We start from the raw sequence: 27112 nt of genomic DNA on the forward strand, positions 1-27112 counted from the left end.
TGGTGGTTGTGAGGGTTCTGCTCTAGAGACATGTGCCAGGGGGCTAGAGTCCTCATTATTTACAGAATTAGAGTAGAAAGGTAAGGTCTCAGTTCAAGTGGGCTGTGCTTTTAGCAGAGCTGTAGGCAAGGTGCAATGTTAGGAGTTTGAGAGCTGACGAAACGAGGAGGAGCTGGAGTTGGTGCTCCCCTGCTGACAGTGGTATCTGTGTAAACTAACTTTGGGAATCCTCAAAGAAGAAAGTGGATAGATTTCCACAGCCTTTATGCTCTGGAAAATGGCTGTTTAACCTAAGCTGTAAATGGGATATCTCCAGCACAGTGTGCCAGAATTGTACAGCTCTGATTTCTTCCACTGACTATCAGGGCTGACGTAAGGACTGCAGCACATACTTTCGTTAGCATCTTTTCTCGGGTTCTTTATGAACGCAGAGAATTTTGCAAAGACATCATTTCCTGCAGAGTTAGACTCAGGGTGGTTTGGTGCAAGTTTGGGATACCTGAGGAGTTAAAAGAAACAAAAAGAAGTTATATGACTAGCCTTTATTTCCATCTCCACTAATTATTTAATATACATTATTTACACTGCAGTGTCACAATGTACAGCCACACAGGACTTTCAAAGGGAACCATCCTGAACTAAAAATCACTTAGCCAGTGCAAATTTAAACCATAGTTAAACCATGTGGATGACCTCCTTTTCCTGAGGGAGATGGGGAAATGACTGTTCACACTGCAAACACCACCCAGACAGCCCAGTGCCTCTCCCAGGCCTCCTCCACTGGAGGCGAGGCTGCGTGGAGCGTGGCTCCTGCCATGAGAAGGAGCGGAGGGAAAGTCCCTCTTGGCAAGAGCTGCTGCGGCTCCTCCCAGCCTCCACGCCTGGCCCGCTCGCGTGTGCGTGAGCAAGCTCGGAGCGGCCAGTCCAGCAGCTGTTGTTGCCAGGGGCAGATAGGAAGGGAAAAGCGGAGGGGAGCAGCTGCTTGCCTCATTTAAGTCAGGTTCGGCTGCTTGAGAAGGGAGCGCTGCGGAGCAGGGCTGCTGTCCCAGGGGAGAGAAGGTGTGTGGGTGGGGGACATGATGCTGCTGGTCATGATGGTGGGACAGCGGGGTTTGGGTAGAGGTGGGAAGAGCTGCTGGGGTGGGGAACGACAAGTCCGAAACCCAGACCCGTCTGTGTGCTAAGATGGGCCCACCCGGCCACTCAAAATGAGCCCCAGCATGTCTACCATGTGGGAGGCTTTCACTGCCCTTTTCTTCCAACTACCTGCTCCCAGTAAGTGTAATTATTTGCACAGTGTGAAGAGAGAAACCTCAAACCCACACAAGCGGAGGAAAAGAGGTCAGGTTTCTGCAGCGGCACGCAGGTTTCTGCACACGCTTGCTGCAGTGGGGTGGATTTCGTGCCTTGGGAGTGACTGTGGTGGCAGAGCAGGGAACTCAGGGCAAAGGCAAGGGCAGCAGGAGGAGCGCAGCCAGCGTCTCGGGGACACCCCAGGGACACCCCCTGCACGGTGCCAGGCTTCAGCACTGTTTCACGCCAGTTGAAGTTACCCCTCCCCGCAAGCTCCACTGCAGCGGCCAGACCAGCCCTCCCGAGCCTCCCACATGCAATTATAACACGTGCAGCTCGTGGAGAGCCTGACCCGCCGAAACCGAAGGGGTTTGGTCGCTGACCCCTGTCGAGGGCCGTGAGGGGCTGAAAGCAAGAGAAGCGGCCAGGAATACAGTACCGAGGCGGAGCTAGCTTTTCTTCCAAGAACTCCTCGATCTTATTGACATCGGTTTTCACTTCACCATCAAATGTCATGAAGGGGGGGTTTGTTCCCGGGGCGAGGTTCTGCAGGTCAGCAGGCTTTCTGATGGGAGGAAAGAGATGGGGTTAATCACAACAGGAACCACATTTGCAATTTCTATCCTTAATTGCAACTAACTGTTTCACCTTTAAAATAGCAGGCTGCTATACATCTTTCTTACAAAATAAAACTTAGCCAGCTGCCTCACACGGGTGGTGTCAGAATTTGCTACCCCATATCTGAATGTGCTCTGAAATGCTTAAAAAAAACCCCAGAACTTCTGTGTTATGTTGCAGAGACCTACTGCAAAACAGACTAAAATCTCAACAGCTTCAAAGGACTTAGTCCACTTTATACTAGTGAACCCTAAAGAGGAATTAGGCATCCTGACTGTTAATGTAATGCCAAGGCACGGTGCACATTTCAAATCTATCAGAAGAGAGTCACCCTTTAAAATCACCATTTTGGAAAAGTTTTCTGAAAAGGAGAACTCTGGTTACAATCTCACCTTTTCAAATCCACAGTTGTGACATTAAATATGACACCTTTTAGCCACAGAATCATAAAGAGACGCTGAGAGAACGGGCAATTTCCAATACTTTCCCCATCACTGCCAGCCTACAATTAAAAAAAAAAAAAAAGGCATACATTCATCTCTGATGATAGCACATTTTGATAGCAGATGCAGTAGGAAAGCAGAAAACCCAGATCTGCTACGAATACGTATAGCATGTTACTCATCTCTACTAATATGTATTTTCATGCAAAGTTAGATATGATGAAGAATCCTGTCATCCTGGAGATGTAGTTTTTCATTAAAATGCATAATTAATATTGCCATAAGTTAGAAAACAAAATTGAAATCACAGCAGTCCTTCCAAAGGAAATAGTCTCCACCTCATTTGTCTATGTGAACATAAATCTACCTAAGTCACTGCAAGATTAAAATAAGTTAAATCAGTTTATGATCACAGGAAACAAATACAGAAAGATTTACCAGCATAAATTGTGATGTAATGTCTAAACCACTTAAGGGAATAAACAGAATAAATAAAATAATTAAGAATTTCAAACTAAGCAACTGTGGGGGCCCCAGAGGAGAGAAGTTCGGCAGTAGCCTTGCTCCAGCTGAACCCACCCATCTCTGTGCTTTGCTGAACTGAGAACTAATGAAACATAAGTGCTGCATCCCCCCCGGGTAATCCCTCCTTGTTACAGACCCAAGGCTCCCACTTTTAAGACTGAAGTGTGGCTGTATCCAAGTCATGTAACCTCTCTTTCTGTGTGCCCCTGTAATGATGGTCTTTCCTTTTTGGCTGAACGATCCGTCAGGTGTCAGTGTAAAGCATTATAGGTGCAACTCACTGTACATGTGGCCACAGAAGTGTTGCTCTCATGTGCTTTGTATTGCATTTTCTTAAAAGGCTTAGTTAAAATCAGGTGAAGTCTTGTATAGTTGCTATTGGTTAAGTTAGGCCTCATGCAACATTGTTGGAAGAGATCAGAGGTCTAATTCTTAAGCTCTTCATGTGATTCTCCTAAAGCACAGTTTTAAAACTTAGATTATATGTAAGGGTGCAGAAGAAAAAAACAGGTGTATCATTTACTTACGTTAATAGGGTAGTTCATTACAGTTTGCAGACCTTACATACAAACAACACACATTAATGAAACCAGTTCTGCTTGCTCTTTTACCTTCCTCAACGTTATCAAATGAATCTCAAATATAGTAAAAAGCTCTCCATAAACAAACATTGCCATTGGATTGCTTTACAACACTCACCTTCACAAAGAGCACTATGTCTGGAAACGAGCACCTGGTCTGGAGCAGGCAGGTTTCTGCCATGGAGATTAAGGGACAGATGAGGAGGGACGTTCCTGCGGCTTGATAAACTGTCTTATTCTCCCTATCAACCTGAAAGATTCTCCTCTGATAACTCTCTGTTGCTTTCTGCCTCTGGTACTGTGACAACCACTGGCTTTCTTGGTAGTGAAAACCAGAACAGCCTATTGCCTTAAACACTGCCAGGGGATGAAAACTTTTAGAAATGCCAAAACAGCTGGACTGCTGTGTTAGAAAAGTCTTGTTTCGTAGGTGGCAAAAATGAAAGCTGGTCAAAAGCTACGATTGTATTTTTCCTCCTACTCAGAGAACTGCTTTCCAGTGCTGTGCAGTTTACAGCGACAAGGAGATAGAAAACTACTGTGTATTTTGTAAAAATGAGACTACAAATGTTGCTAGCATGTGCTTAAAACAGAGCTAAATACATGACACCACCATTTTTTCTCAACCTGCCTCTTATGTGAAGTTTTACCCACCCCCCAAGGAAAAAGAGGGGTGAAGGGTATTACTGTGACCCCTCAGTGCTAGCAATGGGCACCTCCACCCTCTGCCAGGCTGCAGTGAGGGGACAAGCAGCAGCCAGGGGACATCGTTTCAGATGTGCCATGTCTGGAGGAGGCAGGCCAGTATCTCTGGTGATGATTTAGCTCCCACTGTCTCCTTTCCAGCTGCTCCTCGCTCTCTGGCCATGGGGGTGCTGCTGCAACCGCTTCCCAGCCCGCTGCGCTCACATAAGCTGTGCTGCCAACAGCCAGCTGTTCACCCAAAGTGGGCTCTCAGGGAAACCCCTTGAGCGGGACACTGAGGGGACAGCAGCCCAACTTGGTACCAACCTGTGCTTTGGTGTCTTAAATGGTTTATTATAGAGGAATTTCAACCATTAAGCTAAGTCAGTGATGAAATAATCCTACACTAACAGACTGCTGTGGTCTGAGGGAAGAAAGGAGAAGTGTCAAGAAAAACAGTTCCTACAACTCATTTGATATTTTCATACAGGCTTTGATAGGAAAAAATAAGTTATCTCACCAGGGTTCATGTACCATTTGGAGAACATTCCAGATAGCTTTGTGGTCAAGAAGAGCTATGTGATCAAGAGTGACAGCAGCGTGAACTTTTCCTGATCAGCTGGCCATTAAATACTAAAATTTTGGCTTCCTCTAACTTTTACTGATGGAGCTAAGGAAACGTGGTTGTTGCTTCATTTTGTCCCCCATCACCTTGGTGACAGTGCATTTCAGAGAGCCAGATGCAGCAGCCCCAGCCTCCTCTTCTGGGGAAATGTCCATAGGCAGAGTCAGAGATCCAGGTCAGGACAGACATGTTACTGTGACAAACACAGGCACAAAGCAGGCACTGAGTCCCGGTTTGTCCTTAACTGGGATGACATATAGGCAACGAGGAAGGTGAGGGACTGGCAGCCCTGGAGGTGTTACAGAAGCAACCTCCTGTCTTGTTTCTAAGTGCAAACTTTTTATGTCCATACCTACTTGGGAGGAAAATTTACTACAGCGCTACTGTTTTTCTATTTTGCAATGGATAAAATAGCAAACAGCGAATCTCTCAGCCTTTTACCTTCACTCCTCTCAGTCCGCTAGAAACCTTTCACAAAGACTAAAAAAATCATTTGAACACTGAGGAATTGAATAAAATGGGGGATTAAGCATTGCTAATTACAGCAATGCTCTGCCAACTGTAATGACTTTTTTGACTACTTCTGTGGGCTAGTTCTGATGGTGTTAAACATGCCGATGAATTCTGAAAGGCATCTGACCTTCACACACTGTGCTGTCTCCCCTCCCATGTTGCCTACAAGGGACATTAATAGTGTACTGCTATCTTAGCTGTGTTCTGTGCAATGCAGGTACCACAATCTCTAGCGAAGAGCTGCAGTGTTTGCCCAGCTTTGCTGTCCCCAGTGGTTATGGTAAGCACTTAGCTTTTACAGCAGAAAACAAATCCACAGGGACTAAGATGTTTCCCCATTTCTGATGTGGCCATGTTCCTTCGCACAGGCTAAAGAGGAAATCTTCTGAGCAGTTTCCTTGTGAAATCATTGGTGCACTTTATTAATATAAAGCTATTCTAAAAGCCCGTGCTATCCAGGCTGTGTAGTACACCCCAACATCTAAGACAGGGCCATGTCCTCTAGGGTTGCTGTGCCTGGACTGTGAACAACAGGCAGGTCTTCAGGAGTTACTCAGCCAAAAGCCTCAGCTGCTGAGGTTCTATGGTAAAGGAGGCAGCAGCCATTCAGGTAGGGACAACTGGGAAGCTGGTGAACCACATCGAACTTTAGGAAGTTCAAAGCCAGTTAGTCCCCAGGGACTTGAGCTCTGGGTAAGAGGACAAATCTCTAGACTTGCCATGCCAGGGCAGGTAATGGATATATCCAGGTTTCCTTCAGTTCTGCAGAGCTGGAGGCAAATTACAGTAGCCCACACAACAGCACAAGCAGTGATTAAACTTTCCCTACTGTAACAGTGACCAGTAGTCTGAAGTGACTGCAAGACCTTGAACACCAAATCTGATTCAGACCTTGCCACAGTTTGACCTGGCAGCTCAAATACGCTAGTTTCCTATAACCTTTGCTGAAAGCCCAGAACATGGATATTTTGGCCTGCTGAGGAAAATAGGGTGAATACAGCTAGATAAAATGCCTTCAGATATGTCAGCTTGCATTTTGGCTTACAGGAGACAACTCTGTTCTCCTAACTCAGCTCATCTAATCCGGGGAGCTACAATTCCTACTGGACTTAAAAGCATCAATGACACATGCCAAAGGTGTTTGTTCAAGTTTCCAAACAGTGTCTGCCATGATGACACCAGCCACTCAAAAATCACGAGCTGGGACACTGAAATAGCTTTATAGCTCTGTATCGAGCAACATGACAATAGCTGAAGTATGCCATCATCATACGATAATGTACTTTCCAACAAAGCAAGGGTGGCCATTTTACAGAAGCATGTGTCAACATCTTACCTTGCAGGGACACAATGCAGCAGTAAGAGAACCAGAAGAGACCTGCCTGTCCCATATTAATACACCCAGGAAGATAGCACAGCTAGGGGCATTGCAGACTGGGAGCAAAGCTCCCTGCATTTTTCTCCACACCACCACTCAGGGATGTGTAACTTTGAGCTGTGCTTGGTACATGCACAGAATTTAATTACACTTCCTCACTGTTGTGCTTAGTGATGATGCAGGGTGAAATCTTAACTCAGGTGAAGTCAGTCGGAGTCTCTTGCTGTTGATTCAATGGACGATTGTGTTTCCAGACTGGTTATAATCTTAATAACTAGGCAAATGCTGCTGTAATTGTAGGTAATGCTGCAAGTTGGCCTCCACCTGCAATTGTTGTGACATTAACATCCAGATCTTGTGGGTGAAGTGGGCCAATCCCCAAAACACAAAGCTGGTTTTTATGCTCTTCTGCTGCTTAAATAGAAGGCTAACCAGTGTCTTGACTAGGTGGCATTTATGTTTTAATTGTGATTGGTCAGGAGGTCAATATGCTTTTTCTAGTAATACTGGGATTTAATGAGTTCATTAATCAAACAATTAAGACAGCTGTTGCTGCAGAGGAGAAAAATGTCAGGCTGTCCATAGAAGCTTTCATTCAGAGCCTTAGGCAGTGATCATATACTGTGACAGTATCAACTTATGACAGCTCTCTGTAATCATGTGCCATTACTTAATGGGATTATTAGCCTACACTCCCTGCTTTCATTCATTTTTCAGTGTTCCACACTCTCTTCCATGTTTTTTTGTTGTTGTTGTTCTGGGTCTTACTCAAAGATGCTGGGAAAGAGAAAAGCTCTCCATAACCTTCTTCCCACTACTGCTTAAGCTCAGGGGTAGGAGCACCACCATGCCTTAGGCTAATTTCAATAGGCAGCAAGATCTTATGCACAAGATATTAAAGAGCGTCCCAAAAGATCTATATTCAGTTTCTGGAGCTGCTGCTGCTACCACCTTGATTCAGCAGCTCTGCTTTCCCGAGTGGTCTTGAAGAGGTTACTTGCCTCCACATCCTCATCCACAGCAAGGGGATAATTATAGTGACTTTACGCAGGAGTCACACACCGTACGTCATTCTTAAGCCAGTAGTTAGGGCCCTCCCTGAGCTGGAGTTGCTCTGCGCCTGAAGCTGTTGTAACAATTTGTTTTGTAACTGTTTCTGTCCAAACATATCAGGAACCAGGTTTTTGAAGGTTCTTCTATTGACCTCAAATGTCCTGTGCCTTCAAAATTGTGATGAGTGGAATTTGTTTTTCCTGGACTTTTTGTTTCCTTTTGAAGGTTAAGCGTGGAAGAAACAGTTCAGAGGGAGCACAAAGACTTTTTTATTTGTTTTCATATAATTATATAATCCTTTTGAAGCTACAAGAAAAAGGAGAACAAGGAGCATAACTTTCTTTTTTTTCCAAAAGCTGAACTGCAATTCCATTTTCTTTCTTCAACACGAGGGAGCTAAGTTACCTCCTTTCCCATATTTATGCTGGCTAAGAGGCAGGTTTATCCGGCAAGTGGAGCAGAACCGCTGCCTACTGGGAGACAACAAACCGTCCAGCTGGGACCAGCATTGTGGATCTGCCCCTGCCTGTTCTGCTGAGCTAGCTGGCTCAGGCTGAACTGGGACTTTCCTCCAAGTTTCCTTACTTGATCCTCAGCTATCAGGCAGTTTTTGTGTGCTTTTCCTTCTCATACCATACCAACAACTCCCCTTTCCTTTTTCACAACACATTTGATCTCCTGTCAAAGAACAGGAACCACAGCAACCAGCTCAAAACTACTGCCTGGAAAACTACAAGGAGTTCACAAGCTTGGGCCGCCTGTGGGAAGCAACTTTAAGGCTGGGTGCAACTTTCAAGACCAACAGCTATTTTGCTTTAATTCCTTCTAGAGACTCATTTGTTCTGCACTGGCATGGATTAACTGAGCCCACTGCATTCCTAGCACCGACTCTTGCCCTGAACTAAGCCCTGCAATGCCAGCCTGATGGCAGTAGCTGCTGTGAGTAGCTACCACCGGCTCTGCACACGTAGCGTCAATGCAAGAGAAGCCTCTGTGGTAGAGAGCTTTGCTTCCTGCCTTGCTGCACCACTGCAACCAGCTGCTGAACTTGGCTGCACGATGGCCGAGGAGAAAGGGGAGGGGAGCTCCCAGTGCCTCCCCTCTCCACCTCATCCCTGAGAGGAAATCCCACTGCCCTCTGGTTTACCATTAAGTACCCAAGCCATTTTTTTAAGAGCATTTTTTTAAGATCGCAGGCAGAAAGACAGAAGGAAGCAGTATGACTTCACGCCCGTACTCCCACTAGCTCAAAGACCTCCTTCAGCCTTGGCAATAGGTTCTGAGAAGCACATGGGTTTGACTGCAGCTACACTAGAAAATGTCTATTTTCTAGACATAACCATGTTCTGTTAGTGTGCTGTGACAGATATATTGTTTTAATTAAAAAAAAAAGGCATCTACTCCTTGAGGATACAAAGTGTGTTTTACATTCTTGATACCTGCTACAGTATTCATGCAGATTCCTATAGTGTCACAACACTGAAAAAACCCCAAAATTGGCAATATTACTTCTGTTATGAATGCAATAAAAATATAGTTACAAGTCATCCTGGTTCACTGAAGGCAACTATAATGCACTTAATAACATATGATATTCTGTGATAGGCACAGAAGCACCGCAGGCATGTCATTTGGGTCAGATCACATTCAAACCAAAGCTTTTTGCGAGGAAGAGACATATTACCTGGAATTTTCTCTCTCTAAGCACTGTGTTCATTTTGTGGCCTAGAGCTAGGGCACGAACACCCAAACGCTGAATTTTAAAGAACTCTTTGGATGCCACCTACTGGGCTTGAAATGGAACTCTTGACTTCTGCTCTCGGAGCAACGAGCAGGCATTAGCACATCTCATTGTGAGAGGTTCTGCCTCGGAACCACCTCCGCAGCAAGATGCCTTGCCTTTTGCTAACGGCACTCTTGAGAGTACTTGAGATGCTGAAATTGTACTTCCAGGCTAAGTTTCAAAATCAAGCATCTGTAATTTAAAATACATTTTAATGGACAAAGTAAAAATTTTGCCATTTAATATTCAAATACTTCTAAACAGTCATGTAGCTCTGCCTATCTGCTAATATCCAACACTTAAAACAGATGTTTCCAGCTGCTGTTTAATTTCTCAGCTAAATAGGAGAAATATTCATATTTAAAATGTGGACGGTAGTTGAGATTCCTGCACATAAATTGTATTTTTGGTACTTGCCAGGCTCCTGCTGTGTGTGACATCCTCAACAGTGAAGTTCAATGAGAAAGCTGTGTTAAACGGCAATTGGACAGTCCTTCCAGTAAAAAAAAAATTAATTTCCCTTTCCCTTTCTCTCTTTTTTAAGAGCAAAATATGCACCTTGACATTGAAAGTGTGCTGTAAGGATTTTTGTTTTTAAAGAAATGTACCTTATTTTATATTTAGAAATATTAATAACATCTATCTTTTATCTTAAACAGTATTACAGAGTTCAGAGAACACCAAACATACTTAAAGGATTACAACTTTGAACACGCAAGTTCAATAACACACTCTTTGTCCTAAACCCTAATTAAGCTTTCAGGTTAAGGAAGCAGCAGTGTACGTAACTACAAACATTCTGCTAAAAATAGCTTCTTTCTCTTTTTAAGGTGCTAAGACAAAAAAGCATGCAGGCGAAGGAGGGAACAAGTATATATACAGCAAGTATACTAAAATGTTTTCTCTAAGGAAGGAAGGGGTCCTCTCCCAAGATGTCACTTGTAAGGCCCCTTTTTCATGCTGAAGCTGGAAGTTTGCCCCTGCTGACTCAAATGCAACTGAGGACAAACCCTGAGTGCTCTCCTTGCAATGCAAACAGCTTCTAGTAGTTGAGTAGCTGAGTCTTTGATCAGAAGAGTGTCCACGTTGAACTCCACCCCTGTAGGAAGCATGGCCCTTTTCCACCTGAGCAGGAATGATCCCCTTCCCTACCCACCACCCACTACCTAAGAAGGACCAAGTTAGGGCTGCAAAGACTATCACAGCTCCAGCCTTCAGCTACATCATAGACAAGTTCTCACTCTACACACCCCTCCTCGAGCATGTGTTTGGGTGGTTCAAGAAGATACGGTCTCAGTAGTGAGATCATTCAGTGCAAGACTGAAAGGATCCCCATGACCATCCGTCCAAACTAAACCATGCTAACGTGTTGCCATAGATCTTACAGGGCATGCAAATTAGTAATCTGAACGGTCACCTGAAAAATGGGCCCTGTCTTCCACTTTCTCCCCTTTCTCCTACCTCTCTTTCATGTCACAATCAGTCAATGCATTATGTGTGCCTATAACTTTTAAACAAGCAAGTTGGCTCACAATTACAAATAGAAGGATGGGTCCTTTAAGTTTTGTATCTGCTAAATATCCTCTTGAATGACAACCTGAAATGCAGCTAGTTATGTTGGCTCAAGTGGATTTAATTTTGTTGTCAGAATAAAGCAGACTTTCATTTTAAGTCCTGTGCACTCAGTAGGGGAGGAGAAATGACAAAGTAGACCATCAGTTGACTTTACATCTCAATGATCTGGTCTGCAAATTGAGGTGCTTTGGGAAGACGGTGTGTTAAAAAGGGTAGGTGTGCAGATTAGCAAGCTGCACAAAACCTGAAGACAGGTACAGGCAGAATTGCAGGAAGAAAACCTGGAGGAGGAACTAATAACTCAATTTGTGTGCACTTGGCTTGACTGTGACCTGCTAGTACCCCGGAGGAAAAAGCCTGGTTTTGTTACAGAAACATGAAGCCCTCTCCATCCAGGCCAATGGATGCCATGTGCTACAGGGAGAGGCAGCAGTGCAGAGAGTCCTACTGCACAGAACAGAATGTGATTAACCAAAAAGCGTATGTCTTCTAGAGCACCAGGGCAGCTGGAAGTGGTTCAAATCACTGGCTATGTTGGCTTTCCTGTTCCCTTCCTCCCCCTCACAAAAATGAAAACACACACTGGTCCAGGAGGGAGTACTGGAGGTCCTGTCTGGCATTTCAGCAAAACATAAGAGCAAGTTTCAGTCAGATAGATCCTGGAGAATTATCTAATGATGACAGCCAGACCTGCAGATGGAGCCTGCAACCCAGGAGGCGGGAACAGCAGCAGCACCACCAGTGCTTTTTGGAACAGACTGAATACCCCACAAACTGATAACCCTGAGTGCTGGGATAATGGAAAAGCAATAAAAGTGGTTACAAACTGTTACGTTACACAGTGAAGCTGGAAGCTACCTCGCATAGAGTCAGCCAGAAAAAAACAGGTTAGTAGAGACAGATATATACAGAGAGAGAGCAAGCCATTCCTTGAGGATTCATCATCTTGCCTGTCTCACCCACCCATCCACTTTGGATGATGTGCTCTCTGGTGGTGTTGCTTTCTCCAAGTACAGTGCTAAATAGCCCTATAGAGTTTAGGCATCTATTTTAACTTAAGTGAGCTGAAACCCACCCTTGGAGACTACTTAGCTAGAGAGAACTGCTGGGAAAAAAAAGACCTGAGTGCATTATTCCCAGCGTCTCTGACCCCACTGCCTGATAGAGCTGTAGGAAAAAGGTGATGTTGCCTCAGGTTACATCAAAGCTGGCTCTTCCATGAAGGCAGGGCAGCATTCAAGCCACAGCACAGGACACAGTACATGGTCCCGAAGAGGTCTCTGCAAAAATCTGGTCCTCTGCCCTCATGAAAGATTAAATAAAACTCAGTCAAGCATTACTAAGATGATGAAAATGAGGAACCTATTTTACAACAGAGGGCAGGAAAATCTATTCTTGTTTAAAATTGGAAAGCAAAGACTGAGGGAAGGTATGATTACTCAGTGCAAATATTATTTTTTCCCTGATAATTGGGGGTGATGCTGAAACAAAAACAAATGGGTACAAACTGGCCATGAATGTTTCTAGCTGACAATTAGAAGGGTTCCTAACCACCACAGCATGAGGTTTGGAACCAGGTTTCTGGTAGGATTAGCAGGTACATCAATATGTACGTGCATACGTGACAGCACAAGAGGAAAAAAACCTTTTTGTCTCAAGATGAGATTTGATCCCTTTCAGCAGGGACTTGGACTTACTTCTCCACTGGAAGGTTCCTTGCTGCCCACTGTTTCTTTGCACATGACATGGACATCACTCCAAGGACAAGACAATGGCAAGTGCCATGGTTTTTTTATTCCATGCCACTGAATGTGTCCAAGTGAAAATAACGCATGTAGCAAACTCCGCGGCAATGATGGAAGGGAAAGGTAATGGTCAGTAAACAACAGCAGCTATCCCAGAGTTTACACTCTAAAATAATTGAATGATTCCTTGGAAAAGGTAATAGATGATGGATATGGTATCTCTGACAGCAAGCTCCAGCTAGACACCAGATTAGACAGACAGCAAAAAGTAAATGGTGCCAGAGATTATCCTCTCCTGAGGAAGACCAGAAGAGCAGTTAGCACAAAATGGCATTTTATTTAAAGTGGCTTCAGCCAGTCACTGCAAATCTAACTGCTGACGCTGTATGTTTTATGCATGCTTACAACTAGGGGTGGACACATGCTAGTATGGGCCAGTATTCATCTACTGGCCAGGTACAACTGCTCAGCTTGCAGAATACAAGGAGAAATGCAAGGATCCCATGGATGGCAACTGAAAAAACACTCTCCTCAGCCCGGTAGCCTCACACAGCATTGGCAAAAGGCAACAGAGACTGAGCTGCAATGGGGCACAAGTCTTGAGGCAGCTACAGGATCCAAACGCAACCCAGGATGGCTGCAGCAGCAGCATCCTTTCCAACAGTGAGGACATCCTCGAGGATGTCCAGTGAGGCCTAATGGAGTACAGGAGGGCTCAGGAGGTATCTCAGCCACCAGCTGGCCTGATTGTGGATAATCATCAGAAGAAGGTAAAGGCATACATGGTACCAGAATGCCACCTGGCAGAACAGCAGCAGCAATGGATAGGGAGAAAGTCTCCTACCTGTAAAAGCAATACCATCAAAGGGTGGGATGTTGATTCAAAGATGAGCATACCTGGAAGATTATGAGCCACCAAAGATTGGTGATAAGGAGTGTTTACTTTCAGACAGGTCTAAGTCGCTGAGTGTCTGGACCAGGCATCAGGAGGCTGCTGCTGGGGCACAGCACACACATAGCCAATCCTCTTGACAAAGAGCCAGATCAACTGCTGAAACCCTTCAGCAGTTGTTTGTACCCATCAGATGTTAATGCTTATCCACAAAACAGGCTACAAAGATTATCTTAGGAGTCCTGCCTTAAAAAGTGCTGTCAGGATGTGGAGCTCCAGGGCACAATACAGCTGCCAAACTGATGCAAATACAGACCTTTGGAAAAGTTGTGGCTGGGATCCTCAGACAGGAGGATTTCTTAGCCGAGCTTTCCTTTTTTCCTCATGGAGACAGGAAAATCTAGACCTTTGTAGTAGCATCTAGGCAGTATAAATTAAGTACTGGACAAATACAGAACGAAAAGACTGCTCCTAACTTAAAAAAGATAGATAACTTATATGTAGACCATTAGTGGGGATGTGGGAATGCCAAAGGATTTTTGGAAGTCTTTTTATAAAACTCTATGTAGATTAAGGCTTTTAGCCAAAGCTAGGCCAAAAAGAGATGCCGAGGGAAAGAGAATGAAAGGAAATGAGTGTAGGTGCAAGGCAGTAGAAGAAATCAACTTTTCACCTGCACAGCTTCAACGGACCACAGAACACCATTAAACTGGTTTTTGTGTGACCATGGATTATAGGTAGTAGGCTAAAGGTTGAGTCTACCTACAAACAGGACAACAATTTAGATGTACCTGTCTACTGTGTTTTTAATGATGCAGCTGTACGTTATTTAGCTATTATTACTGATAATAAAAGATAGGGTCTGTCCCGGAGCAGGGCTCTTCTGGTACTGAATGTGAGTTCAGGCTGAGCTCCCACCTGCAGAAATAATGAAACCCTTGCTACCTCACATTTTAACATCCGAAGCTTGGGCAAGGTTTATGTCTCCTGGACTGGCCACCTATTAGCATTTCATAACATCTTCTAACAATTTCATTATTAAGGCTTTTCTCGTTCTGTTAGGTTTCTGAAATTAGACTATACTTTCTTTAATGCAGTGTTTGCATTAACTTACTATGATTATTTTGTTTTATTAGATTTCATAATTCATATATTCAGTAAGGCTCTTTGCTAGAAATGGTTCTTTGAATGCTCTTGGTCCTCAGTTCATGTTGAGGGATTAACAGTGTGTTGGAGTTTCTTTATGGGATATTTCTCTTGACTCTGTTTTTATGTAGTGAGCAGTGGTCATAGCTTAGAGGGGTTATATACATCTGGAAATTCTAATCCTCTCTAGATGACAGAAAGGAAAAGAAGTCTGAAGCTGTAATTTCCTCTGGTTTCAGTTCTCTCTCTCCCCTACATGCCAGCAGCCATTTCAGAGCAGAGAAAGCCTCCTTTATTCTAACTTTGGCTACATTATTTACTTACTCACGGTCTGCTGGGTAAGTAATTATTGCTGAAATTAACTTAATTATTTAGTAAGTAATTAAATGCTTTGGATGCATAGGAAGAAATTTTCCTTCATTAAGAAGCAACTTTGTGGCAATAAACTTTTTACCTTTGTCCAGTTACTTTATAAATGTGAAACAAAAGGCCCAAACTCACTCCTGTTACTTAGATGAAATATCCATTTACTTTTGATTTTGATATTACAGTCTGACCAGTACTTCTACTGAACAGTGGGTCTGCCGCACCCTGCCCTTCCAGTTCTGACAAAGATTATAAATAAATGAACCATTAAACGATAATTCTGTAAAGCGAACAAAACACAAGACAGTGCAGGTGAAAATTAAAATGTGCAATGTCTTGTAATACATTTATAGAGGCTGTGGTTTTACTAATATTCACTTTTATTTACATTAAAGAGATTAAAGATTAAACTTATGTGTGTATGCACTCTTACAAAGAGAAAAGTAAACCAATTCTGTGATTTTACACACACTGCTGTTGCTAGCCTTGGGCCAGGCCCTTCACAGTTTCACAGGTATTTTCAACTACAGCTGCGGCTCTCTACAGGACAGTTAAAGGCAGTCAACAGGTGCTCTTAAAAAATTCCTAAAATCAAATGAGTTTACAAAGGAAAAATGCAAAATACAGGTTTATTTTCTCAGATTATCTTACAGCTACCTATACCAGGTCTGCAAATAAAACCACTCTGGTAGCTACAGTATTTCGTATGACCTGGGACAGTGATGAGCCCGGTTTCAGAGCAAAACCATTGCTGCCTCTCATGATGGGAAGGCAACTAATTAAACACAGAGGATGCTTGCATCTAGCTACCTGCCATCCACAGCACAGTAAGTATGTGGTAATAATGCAAAAGCAATCAGCAACCAGGAATCCACTGCTTCCTGAGCTCAGCAATAATTTGCTTAAATAATTAATAAATAGTTTGAATAATAAGGCCTGGCCATCCCAAGCAGAGATGTCTGACGGAGGCTGCTTGCACAAGCAGATTCTCTCATGCCGCGCTGTGGGGAGGGGGAAAGGGAAATCAGACGCTCCTGTTGCAACACCAGCATTTGGGAGGCATCAGAAAGAGGTGTCCCTGGGGCTGCTTCAGCTTTGAGGGGAGATCTTTGTCTCACGCTCCTGTCGCTCAGGGATGCCCACCTGGGAAGAGACCTGCGGTGCTTCCTCTGCCACATCTCGTGCAGCCGGGCACTGAGGGAGGGGGGGCAGCAAGCCCTGGTAGAGAGCTGGGCAAAATTCAGCATTTTCTCCGGTTTCCATCTCTGGGTTATAGTGCAGCAATCACGTACAGCCTCTTCTTGGCCAGATACTAAATGCTTTAAAGCAAAGCGAACGTCCTGTCTACTCTTTTTTGGATGCCTAGCCCCCAGCACCAATACATGCATACAGTAACCCTTTGTGACGCTTTACTTTTTACCTAAAACAGCTTGGAAAATTATTTCAACAAATAGTACTTTATCCCATCATAATTACCAATGCATTATTACTTCTTTATCTCTTATTTTACAAGGCTTACTTAGATGATGGTGACAAGAAAGTTTCTAGGAACTGTGCATGGCAAGGAGAACAGAGGCAAGGCAAAGAAAATGAAACGTAAAAATAAATAGGAAAATTAACTTGTGGCTAGCAAAGACTGAAAAACTTCATCTACAATTTAGTAGGGTTTAAATTAATCTTGCCCAATTTAGGAATGTTGTTCTCTTACACAAGTAATTGTCATATTGCATGAATTATACTTCTTCTATGTCTCACTCAAAATAGCATTACTTTCAGTCATTGCTATTTGTTTACTTTTTTAGTATAGGATGATAATGAATTATATGTGTATTACTCACAAACAGCGACTGAGAATTTTCAAAGCAGCATAAGTAACCATTGCCCCTCCTCCAAAACGGAAGCCATTTAATTTTAATGGGAGATGTGACAAAACCTCCATTGCTTGTAAAAAAAAAAAAATCAAGTGGTTCATTCAGAAGAGAAGGTTTTAAGCAGAGGCAAAGGGAAATGGCTGCAGAGATGCCCCCTCTCCATTCCCCCTGAAGTGAGGAGAGGGAATGCCGTCGTCCACTTTAACCACAACAGAAATGTGCCAGCTAATTAATAAAAATACACAGCCCTCAAAAAGATCACTTCCCCTAATCCTTATCCATTCTTAATTTTAAGATTCAAGGTTATTTTCAAAAACCTGCCAGTAGTCTAAGAAAACTGAGAGCCTTTTAACTGAACACAGGTGAAAATCAGAGCTGGGAAATGCCACCCAGTTACAGATCACCGGCTTTAATCTTATACCAACTAGTTAAAGAACTGAATTTCCTTCTGCTGTGAATTCTGCCTACAGAGTTCATGCTGTCTGTGTTTGTGTTAAAGGGAACATTACCAGGTCACAAGCACACAAGCAGCAAACCAAATGCTATTAGCTATTTATCCTGTTACAAGAATTATGTTTAAATACCTCAATGCTATTTCTAATCCGTATTTAATAACATGGCAAGATGCCAGCTGAACATTCTACATGGAGACAAAAATCTTATATCCTTTTTAAATTCTTACAGGGAATTACTTCAACAAAAGAGCATTATATTCTCGAACACGTTATAGGTCTGGGAAAAACAGATTAACTGGTATTTCAATGACACATCCTGTTTTACACTTCACCATATGATACTTAACCTGCGACACACAGCCGTGCTGTTTCAATCTAAATGCAAAAACTATACACATATATAGAATATCTGTTATTTGTGTTGCAAAGTAATAAGTAAATAAATAAGAAATACCCAAATAAATAAGCTATTTTATGCAGCTTCAGGGAGTAGGTTGCTGAAGGCTTCAGAAAGTAATTTGCCAATGGTATTCCTAATTCTGATGTTTAAATCAAGAGGTGAAAGTGAAAGATGAAAAGAGTGTATGTTTTTTTCCCCTCCAACAGTATGTGATATTTTGGTCCACATAGAAAATAATTCAAATGACCAGGTAAAGTATTACATAAAAAAACCTGTCAGCTCCAGTGGGAACTGGCAAAGATGTGTCCTGAAAGAGCAGTTAAAAACTGGACACAAGCACCAGCAAAAACCCATTAGCTTGACAGAGAAGGGGGACTGAACTCTATTGCTTCCCTCTCCAGTGTAAATTCAAATTCAAGGCTATTCTTCATCCTGTCCTCCCCACCACCCCACTTCCATTCTCAGGCTTTAGTAAACTATGAGAAACACAGTATATCCAATTAAAATATAGTTTTTAAATAAAGATATAGTGCACAAAACATACTGCAAACCAATCAGCTAGAACACTGATATTCCTCAAAACAAGGACTGTTGCTGTGGTCCCGGCCCCCGGGGAGCCCCTGGCCCCTGCGGTGCTCCTGGCAAAAAGGAGGCTAATGGTTTTGCTGAGGGGTTGGTAGCATGCTAGTTTCTGCAGGCAGCATAGGCCCCAAATTTTTTAAGTCTTTAGGGTATATTTGGATCCTGTTTTGAGTTTCATCTGCCACCATTATGGAAAGAGACTTGATTTTTTACAAAATGCTCAGGTTCTGCAATAGCTTTTAAAAATAATTTCAAAAATTACTACCAGGTAAATGTCAATGATTCTCCAAGACACAGATGAGAATTTTTCTGAAATCTGAGTAAATGTTTAACTTCTCTAACTACCCCATTTGAATAACTTGGAAAAGGGCATGCATTTGTGACTCCAGTCCTGCTGTAGTTTACGTGGTTCTGTAACAATTATATTTCTAGTCTATTTCGAATATTCATATATGTGCTAAAATTACAGCATATAAAGAGGCAAAGAACAAGATGGGAAATACCACCTTTGCACCTCTGCCTGTCTGTCAGGCTTCACAATAACCATCCTCCTTCGCATGGCACATCCCGCAGCAGGCTGGCGTGCCAGCCCCAGGCTCCTCGCAGGGAGGACGCTGCGATGGGTGCCCTCCTCCTGGGAAAAAACTCTGACAGCAGCGTCGGTGGCAGGTTGTACAAGCTGCCACTGTTTGCTTTGAGAAGCTAAATATTTTTATGAAGGAATTAAAATGCTTTCCTTTAGTGCTGACAAGGCAGGTGTTATTGAAAGCAACTGGAACTGAGTCACTCGACTTGTTGAGGCTTTTATCAGTAAATAATCAGACATTGCAAATGGAAATGCATACAAGTCCTTATCACGGCATGACATTTTATTATCTGAGCGAGAAAATAATCATGTAACCTTCAGATGGCATTTACTTAAGCTCCTTGGGCAGAGTCCGAGGAACATGCGATTTCTTACTTTTTAAAAGAAGCAGTAGGGCTTTTTAGGGAACACACAGAGAATACAGTCAGCGATGGCACAGGAGTAAGTCGCCATGCTTCACTTCCCCTTCCATAAAATATGTATAATATTTCCTTTCACTACCTTACTCCCTTTACTACCCCTTAACAGGAGGGGTCTGTGTCTTGCTAAAAAGTATACAGCCACTGCCAAATCAAAGTGACTTCACCAGAGATAAGCATCCTAAAACAGCCTGGTCATATTAATAATTTCCATTATCACTTCTGCTTCACAATATTTAAACTAACTTCTAAAAAAGAGCCATAAATATAATTTTGCATGGATCTATATGAGACTGTAAGAAAAGGCCAAAATGCAAAGTCCTTGAGATGGCTAACCCTGGCTTGTACCCGTCAAGGTGAAAAGCCCCAAAAGGCGGAATTGTTTCTGGAAGTGGAGTGATCACAAGGTTGCCTAATCCTCTTCCTGTGAACAGGGTAGCAAAGTGCTGGAAAGAACTGATTTCAAATGGAAAAAGACATGGAAGAAAAAGTTGGGTTAGTATTAAAGATATCTAATAAATATAATTAGATTTTTTTTAATCAACAGAAAAAGGCTTATTTTTACTGTTAGGGATGCTAATAAAACCAAATCCAGATTCTCAAGTGGACTGGGCATGATTTGTTACACCCATGCTGGGAAGGGGACATGATACCTTTCCATCTTTTTAATGCCTACCACATTCTGGTTTCTCAAAGCACGTGAATAACACATTTCTTATTCCACAAGCAATCCCAAAATCCATGGGAACCAGAGGCTACTGAATACCATTTAAAACCTACATACTGCTACAATAGGAAATAACAGCAAATAAGCTATTCATTGCCTAACCATAAGGTTGCCAGCTATTCCTGGCTACTTGCATTTTATCTTTCTGATGCTGTCTCCACTTTGCAGGTAATTATTATATGTTGATGGTGTCAGAGAGAAAGCAGGAATAAATCTGTAACTCTGTGTCTATGGCACTGACTTGGTAGAGGGATGCACATTAATCTTCCACTTATGCTCCAGGCAACATCACAACCTCAATCACCCGCATCCCACATCAGTATCCTAAGTACAGGGCTAATGATGCAGCTACTGCTGCCTCCTTCATTTTGGCAACTGTGCCTAAACCCCTTGTGAATGATTCTAGAGCTAACACTGACATGTAATATTTTCTCAAAAAAAGCTCTTAATTTTTATTTAATGAAGGCCATTTGCAAAATTTCACCTGAATTTATTAATAATGTAATTTTAGTACAGTTATATTTTTCAGCTAATTGGCCAAATCCCTTTCCTCCCCTCTCCCAGAAAATCATTCACCACACTCTAATGTTTTATATTTGTGAATGCCGTGAGTCCTGTAGACTGGTTTGTTATTTATTTATATACAAACATGGATCAAGCCTCAAATTAAACAGACAGCATGAAAATTCCCAGGCACAGCTGCATGATGATCACCTCATGCAGCAATCATCAATGTTTCCGAAGAAGGCTGCAGCTCTCCAACAGGACTTATGAAATGAAGGTTCACTTCAGACAACCAAGAACTGAAGGCAGAAAGCAAACAAAGAAAACTTCATCCTTGCCCTCAGTCTGTGATGATCACAGGTAAGATCAGCCTTTTAATGAAGACAAAACTCAAGGAGCAGAGGCAGTATGGTTGAGGTTTGAGCAGCAGGCTGATCTCTTCAGAACTTTCTGCTGGTTTCAGCCAGTAAGAAATTCAGGCTGTTCCCTAGGACTGAACGAGGGAAGTGTCCCCTCTTTAGCAAAGGGCTTAAATAGCACGTGACTTTAAGCCTGTGCTTAAAGTAAAAGACATGGTGAGGTGCTTATGGAAGCAGTGAGCTGAGAGTAAATAAAAATAGGAAAAGGTCTAGGAATGTAGCTTTGAAGACATTTACTCCATTTCAATACTTTTTTTTGCCTAAAACAAGCCTGCAAAGCACAGAGATCTGCAGTCACACTGAGAATAAATAGATGCTTAAGGCTTGTACAATCCTATGTGCACATGCAGTTTTAGGACTTCCAAAGCATGGACAAAAAGATGCCTCCAAGAAGTATGACTAGATCATACCCCCCCCAAAAAAAAAAAAATTAGATGCAACTTCATATTTCTGATCACATATGTCTATATGTTGGTTTGTGTCTTTCTGGAATGGGACTTGGCCTGTCAGCTGTCAGAACTGACACTGGCATAAGCAAACAGAACACGCTGCTGCTCCGTTAAGCATCCCTCCAGGAGCAAAGCAGCAAAACTGATTTTGGTGTAGTTTTCAAAGCTATTCTTTAGTCAGCAGCTCCAAGGAACCTTGTTTCTTTTTAGCAGTCTAAGCTCTAAAAAAGTGACAACCTGAATGGCCAGAAAGGAAAGCATGAGAAGTAAAAATGAAAAAGATTGCACATTCAAAAAATCTGCATTGCTCTTTCAGGAAAAAGATTGGTATCATTGCCTTTCAAATCAAAGTCTCCCAAGCACAGTTTTATTGAAGACTGCTGGAAGAGCACTCAGCCCCCAGAAAAACTGCTGCAGGTGCACCCAGCATGCACAATAACCTGAAGAGTTATGAAAGGAATTTGTAATGCCAGTTCCTCTTAAGCTGCATTAGGGAACCTGAAATTGCCATATTCCAGCTGAAAAAAAGTAGCTGAGAAAGGGCAAATACCCATGGGAAGGGAGCCAGCTTCTTGCTTTGTACAACAATCTTGGGAACAGAACCGCAAAATGTCTTCAAACAAACACACCTCTGCTGATTCGGTACTTTTTGTACAGCTGTGTGTAGTGAAAGAATCAAAATCACCATACAAACAGCTAATTAACCAGCAGCCAGAAAAGCAGGGCTATGCTGGTTTGGCTGGGCAGCCCCACAAGGCTCAGTCCTGACCAGCTTTGGTTTGATTCGGGTTTCAGCAGATCTAGCCTAGACGGTGCTCGTGCTCTAGTCCAGGGGAGGGGCTTTCTCCGGAACGATTTTTGGCTTGTTCTGGGGTAGCTTTCATAACTACTCAGTTATAAAAGCAGGCAAGTCTCATAGCCAACTGTAAAACAGAATATCCAAAAGAATGGTGGAGGAAAACAACATACAAAAAAATTACAGGATTTTAGTGGCAGCAGTGTGGCACCTGAGAAAAGGTAATGCTTTCTGAAGAAGGTAGACAAAACAGAGCTCGAGAAGCATAAAAACAGAGAGTAAGGAAGAAGGAGCAGACATGTGCCTCAGGGAAAATACAGCATGGTTTTGACAGAAAGTGAAATGCAGCAGCGCTGGTTCGGATGGGAGAAAGAGAAACTAACTGTTTTCTACCATTGCCCAAACCATACCAAATGCTCCCCTGCTCATTTCACGGCCATCTGTCCTTCTGTAGCATCACACAAATCCAATGTCCTCACCTTTGGCAAGGTCTGGGTAGTTCCCTTTGCTTGCATAAATACCCAGTAACTAAACTTCCCCCAAAACCTCTTTTAATCCATAAATATGAAGCTAGTGTAACTCTGCACATAATAAATCTTTATTTTCACACATCAAGCATCAGGTACAGCACAAAGTCCACTGAATGGGCATAAAGCTAGGAGGTTTTTCCAGGGATCTGAGCTCCTGCTGCCTGTGGACTTCTTACCTACAGCACTTAAAGCCCAGAAGTTCAGTTTATACTTTAAGTGTAAGTTATATCTAAACCACAGACACATCACATCACAGAAAAGGAGATAGCTTTTTGTGCTCTAGTATGAAACACACATTACCATTTAAGTTGGATACATTAACTGTGGTGTTTGGAGGCACAGATGCAAGCACTTCTTATGCCTATGTCTACTCACAGCAAGGCTTTTACTTTCTTGTTTATTAGCACTTTTGATAATTCAGCACAGGTCTAATTATGTCAAGTCAGTCAAGCACATCTCAGGAATGGTGCAAGGAAATTCTGTTTCAGTAAAGTAACCTTGGTCCCCGGTAGGAATGAAATAACTCTCTGAGTGAAAATAAATTACTTTGATTTAGAGACCAAGGATGTCACAAAACTGAATAAAGCCTAGTACTTTTTGCTACATAAAATCTATTACCTTAGGCTCATGGTCAGCTTTTACTGTACACCATTTAACCCAGAAACTAAGCAAGAAATGTTTTGGAAGATGAGCAATCTCAGAGAAGGCCTTGTGCTCAAGCTGGGTTGTTTGGCCGACTGTTTGTGTTCAGCACTTACAGATAAATCACTATCCCTAGAAATCTTTGGAATGATGAAATCCGCAGTTTTGATTCTGGTGTTTAACTTCTATCTGTAAGAAAAATTTAAAATTTATTGGTAGGTAACCTTGGAGGTTTGTGGGTTTGGGTTTTAATTTAGAAATAAACTCTTAAATCCTACCTAAATGTTTAAATTGCTTAAAATTAACTGAATAAGTTTAGTGAGAGTTCCACTATATTCAAATGGTAAGATAAATTTATGACATTTACACAAGTTTTCTGACAAATAAAGGGCTTTTGCCACAGAAGGGGAGGAAAAAAAAAAAAAGGCATACATACGCCGTTAACCTTAGAAGACCAGCTAGCAAGCTTCAACATCCACAAGGTGTCCTACCCAATGTGCCAGATACACTTAGTTGAATTACCAAAGACCAATTGGAAAGTATATCTGGATGACCTTTGCAAACATTTGACTTTGAAACACCAGAAACATCAAGTATTGCTATCTAAAGGAAATATGATAGATGTTGTTTCATGGGAAAACGGAAATCAAGTTAGCACCTAATGAAACTCTTAAAGCAATTCTGATACGGTCTTGCTCTTATAGCCAAGGAGTCTTATGTAGTTCAGCTTCATTAAGTTCATTTGCCAAAACACAGAGGTCTGCTGTCTCTGGAGACACCTTTGTATAGCCCGTCTGGCATCAAGCTGCTGGTCCAGGACATTATCTTCCATAGATGCTGCTAACCCTGCTAAGTGCTAGAGTATCTCAGATAGCATGAGGTATCAACATTGGACCCTGAGTGTCTGAGTTCAAACTAAATGGCACTGCATAGCAACCCGAATCATCTCAAAAGCACAATTGCTGCTACCCACGCTTGTGGAGCTAGCAGGAACTTTGCCACCCACCTCACACTGGGAGACACAAGGTGACATGATATTCACAACATTCAAATACATATATGCAAAATGAAATGAACCAATGCAAAGCAGCAAGAAGTAGAAGAGAAAAGAAAACAACAAACCCTCTAAAAAGAACAAGCTTGATCAACAACAGTAAAAACAAGAAACACTACACACCATACAGTTATATCTGAAAAGTTTCTTTCTGATGGTGATACTTCTGTTTGTTATTCTTAAAACATTATTACTGAAAGACTATGAAGTACTTTAATGTTAGACAGGTCTAGTGTAATGCTCCAGGTGAGGTAACATATTCAAGCTTTGTAATACTTCTCCACTTAAATCATTAGAAAAGCAGCTGTATTATTTTCTAGGCATTTCTAAGTTACTTATGCTAAGTCAATCATAAAAATGCTCTTTCTTCTGTCTTTATTAATCCATAAATATTTTCAAAAAACATGCTTAATACTAATATTTGGGGACTACAGAGTCACAACAGATGCTCTTATTCTTATTATAGGCTGCTCTCTTATTTTGGCCACGTTGTTCTTCCATAAAGCATGTACCCAAGTGCAATAATGCACATGTAGCCTTTAGGACTTTAGCCTCTGCCACTCTCCAGCATTCCCTGACGGATATAAGAGTGTATAAAAAAAGTTACAAAAGCGTGCCTGCAAAGGGGGCTGTCTATCTGTGAGCCAGAAAGTCTGTAAATCACCTCTGCCAGGCTTAACAGTAATAGCTCCTGCTGTTTGACACAAAATCACATTTCAGCTCCAGTGTTGCCGCCTAGCTACTGTACACCAACTTGATGTACAGAGTTGCCTTTAGACCACAGAATCTGTCCCAGCCTGTGTGCTAAGAAATTGCTTAAACTGGGGAGTGGCTGTGGAGCATTCACCAAAATCAGCCATTATTATCATTCATCTTTCCTGTATGGCATCGTCCAGCACATCTGACACTACTGTGTGTAAGCCTCAGAGCATTCCTCAGCCTTTTTCAAATAACAATACTTCAAAGGAGGCTCAGCCTTGAAAAAAAGGAGTGTGCACTGAGGTGGGATAAATCAAGGCATAAACATTGCTTCAGCTCTAACCCCCCTCACCCAGAGAGATGGCAATGAGTTTTTCTTTCACAGTTAATTCCATCTGCTACAGAAGCAGCTTCAGTCAACTCAGGAGGTACAGTATCTGCATGGGAGGTATGGCTTGTAGTGGAAAAGGTCCCAGATGCCTTCTGCTTCCCTAAATTTAGTTCCTTAGTTTTAGGTCTACTCTAAGAAAAATATCCCACCCAGCTCCACACTTAATTTAGTGAGGGAGGGAAGAGAATAGGGAAGAAAAACACTTCAGGATGGCTTCTACACACAGAATTTCACATCTGTTATTTCATCTCTGTGGATGGACGCTGTTTCCACGCCAAGTCCCACTGATTTTGGTGAGATTCCAGGCATAGGCTAGAAAGCAGCTCTAAAGTGCTAAACTATAAAATGCCAGAAACTAATTTCAAGACCATTAAAATTTTTCTTTTTTGTCCATTTCCCTCTAACCTAAACCTTCCCTGCCCAAACATACACAGACTGGACAATTACAAGGGATGCTACACTGCTGGGCAGTTTACTGACTTTCTGAATCCAGCCTTCCCAAACTTTGGGGCAACTACCTACATGTTGACCATAGTTCATGTTGGAAAATCCCAGTATCACATTTTAAATTATATTTTCCAATTTCTTCTACCTCGGCCCCCATGATGTGATGTGTACCCTTCTTACTGCATTCTGAAGATCTTAAAATCCCTTAAGAACTCCTTATGTCACAAGTTACAGCTAGTGATTCCAAGCAGATGCTGCTGGGTACATTCCCACTCCTGCCCTGGGTCCCAGCCCCATGGTGAGAAGGGTACAAGCAGAGCACCTGAGTCCATGGAAACCGAGACCCCTGCATACCCATTCCGTTTAAACCTAGAGAAACCTCAGGTAACCCAGCACAGGGCCCATCAGGAGAAATTATTGGGGAGAGCACCTTGCAGGTCAGGTCTGTGCTTCTGTGGGCTGAGTGTTTCCACCAGCTCCCAGGGCTGAGGGGACAGGCAGCACTGGCCTTCAGCCACCGCGCGGGAAGCCCTGTCCCATCCTGCCTGCCGTCTGCTGAAGGAATGAGGAGCCAGAGGCAAGTTTCTTTTGGGCATTAATAACCAAATCACTTTAGCCAGGCTGGACTTCTGCCTGCCAGATTTAAACGCCACTCTTCACAGAAGCCGCCTGGGGCTCCTGGAGGAGGGGAGGCTCACGAACGCAGGTTTCCCCAGCAGCCCCTCACACCCTACCTTGACGAAGAGGGAGATGTCGTGTTCCTGCTTCTCCTCATCCTCCTCTTCCTCCTCCAGGGCGGCCGGCGAGCCCGTCTCGTCCTCCTCGTCCTCGGCCCGGCCCCGCACGCCGTTCAGGCTCCGACCGGCCGCGTCCCACTCGCTGCCCTCGGGGCCCGGGGACCCGCCGCGCTGCCCCGCTGCC

General features: G+C 42.9%; 1 protein-coding gene across 1 annotated transcript in view; it reads right to left on the bottom strand.

Annotated features, from left to right (window-relative positions):
* CLIC6 (chloride intracellular channel 6) overlaps nucleotides 1–27112 on the bottom strand; it is a 32132-nt gene that overhangs the window by 2597 nt on the left and 2423 nt on the right. Inside the window, exons 2-5 of the mRNA XM_010580413.1 lie at nucleotides 26926–27112; nucleotides 2304–2413; nucleotides 1733–1858; nucleotides 393–499 (exon numbers count right to left, since the gene is read on the bottom strand). The exon at nucleotides 26926–27112 is cut by the window's right edge and continues 489 nt beyond it. Coding sequence (XP_010578715.1) covers nucleotides 393–499; nucleotides 1733–1858; nucleotides 2304–2413; nucleotides 26926–27112 — 530 coding nt within the window. The remainder of the gene's footprint in view (nucleotides 1–392; nucleotides 500–1732; nucleotides 1859–2303; nucleotides 2414–26925) is intronic.

Source organism: Haliaeetus leucocephalus, unplaced genomic scaffold, assembly GCF_000737465.1.
Source record: "Haliaeetus leucocephalus isolate CR32 unplaced genomic scaffold, Haliaeetus_leucocephalus-4.0 Scaffold702, whole genome shotgun sequence".
NCBI lineage: Eukaryota > Metazoa > Chordata > Aves > Accipitriformes > Accipitridae > Haliaeetus > Haliaeetus leucocephalus.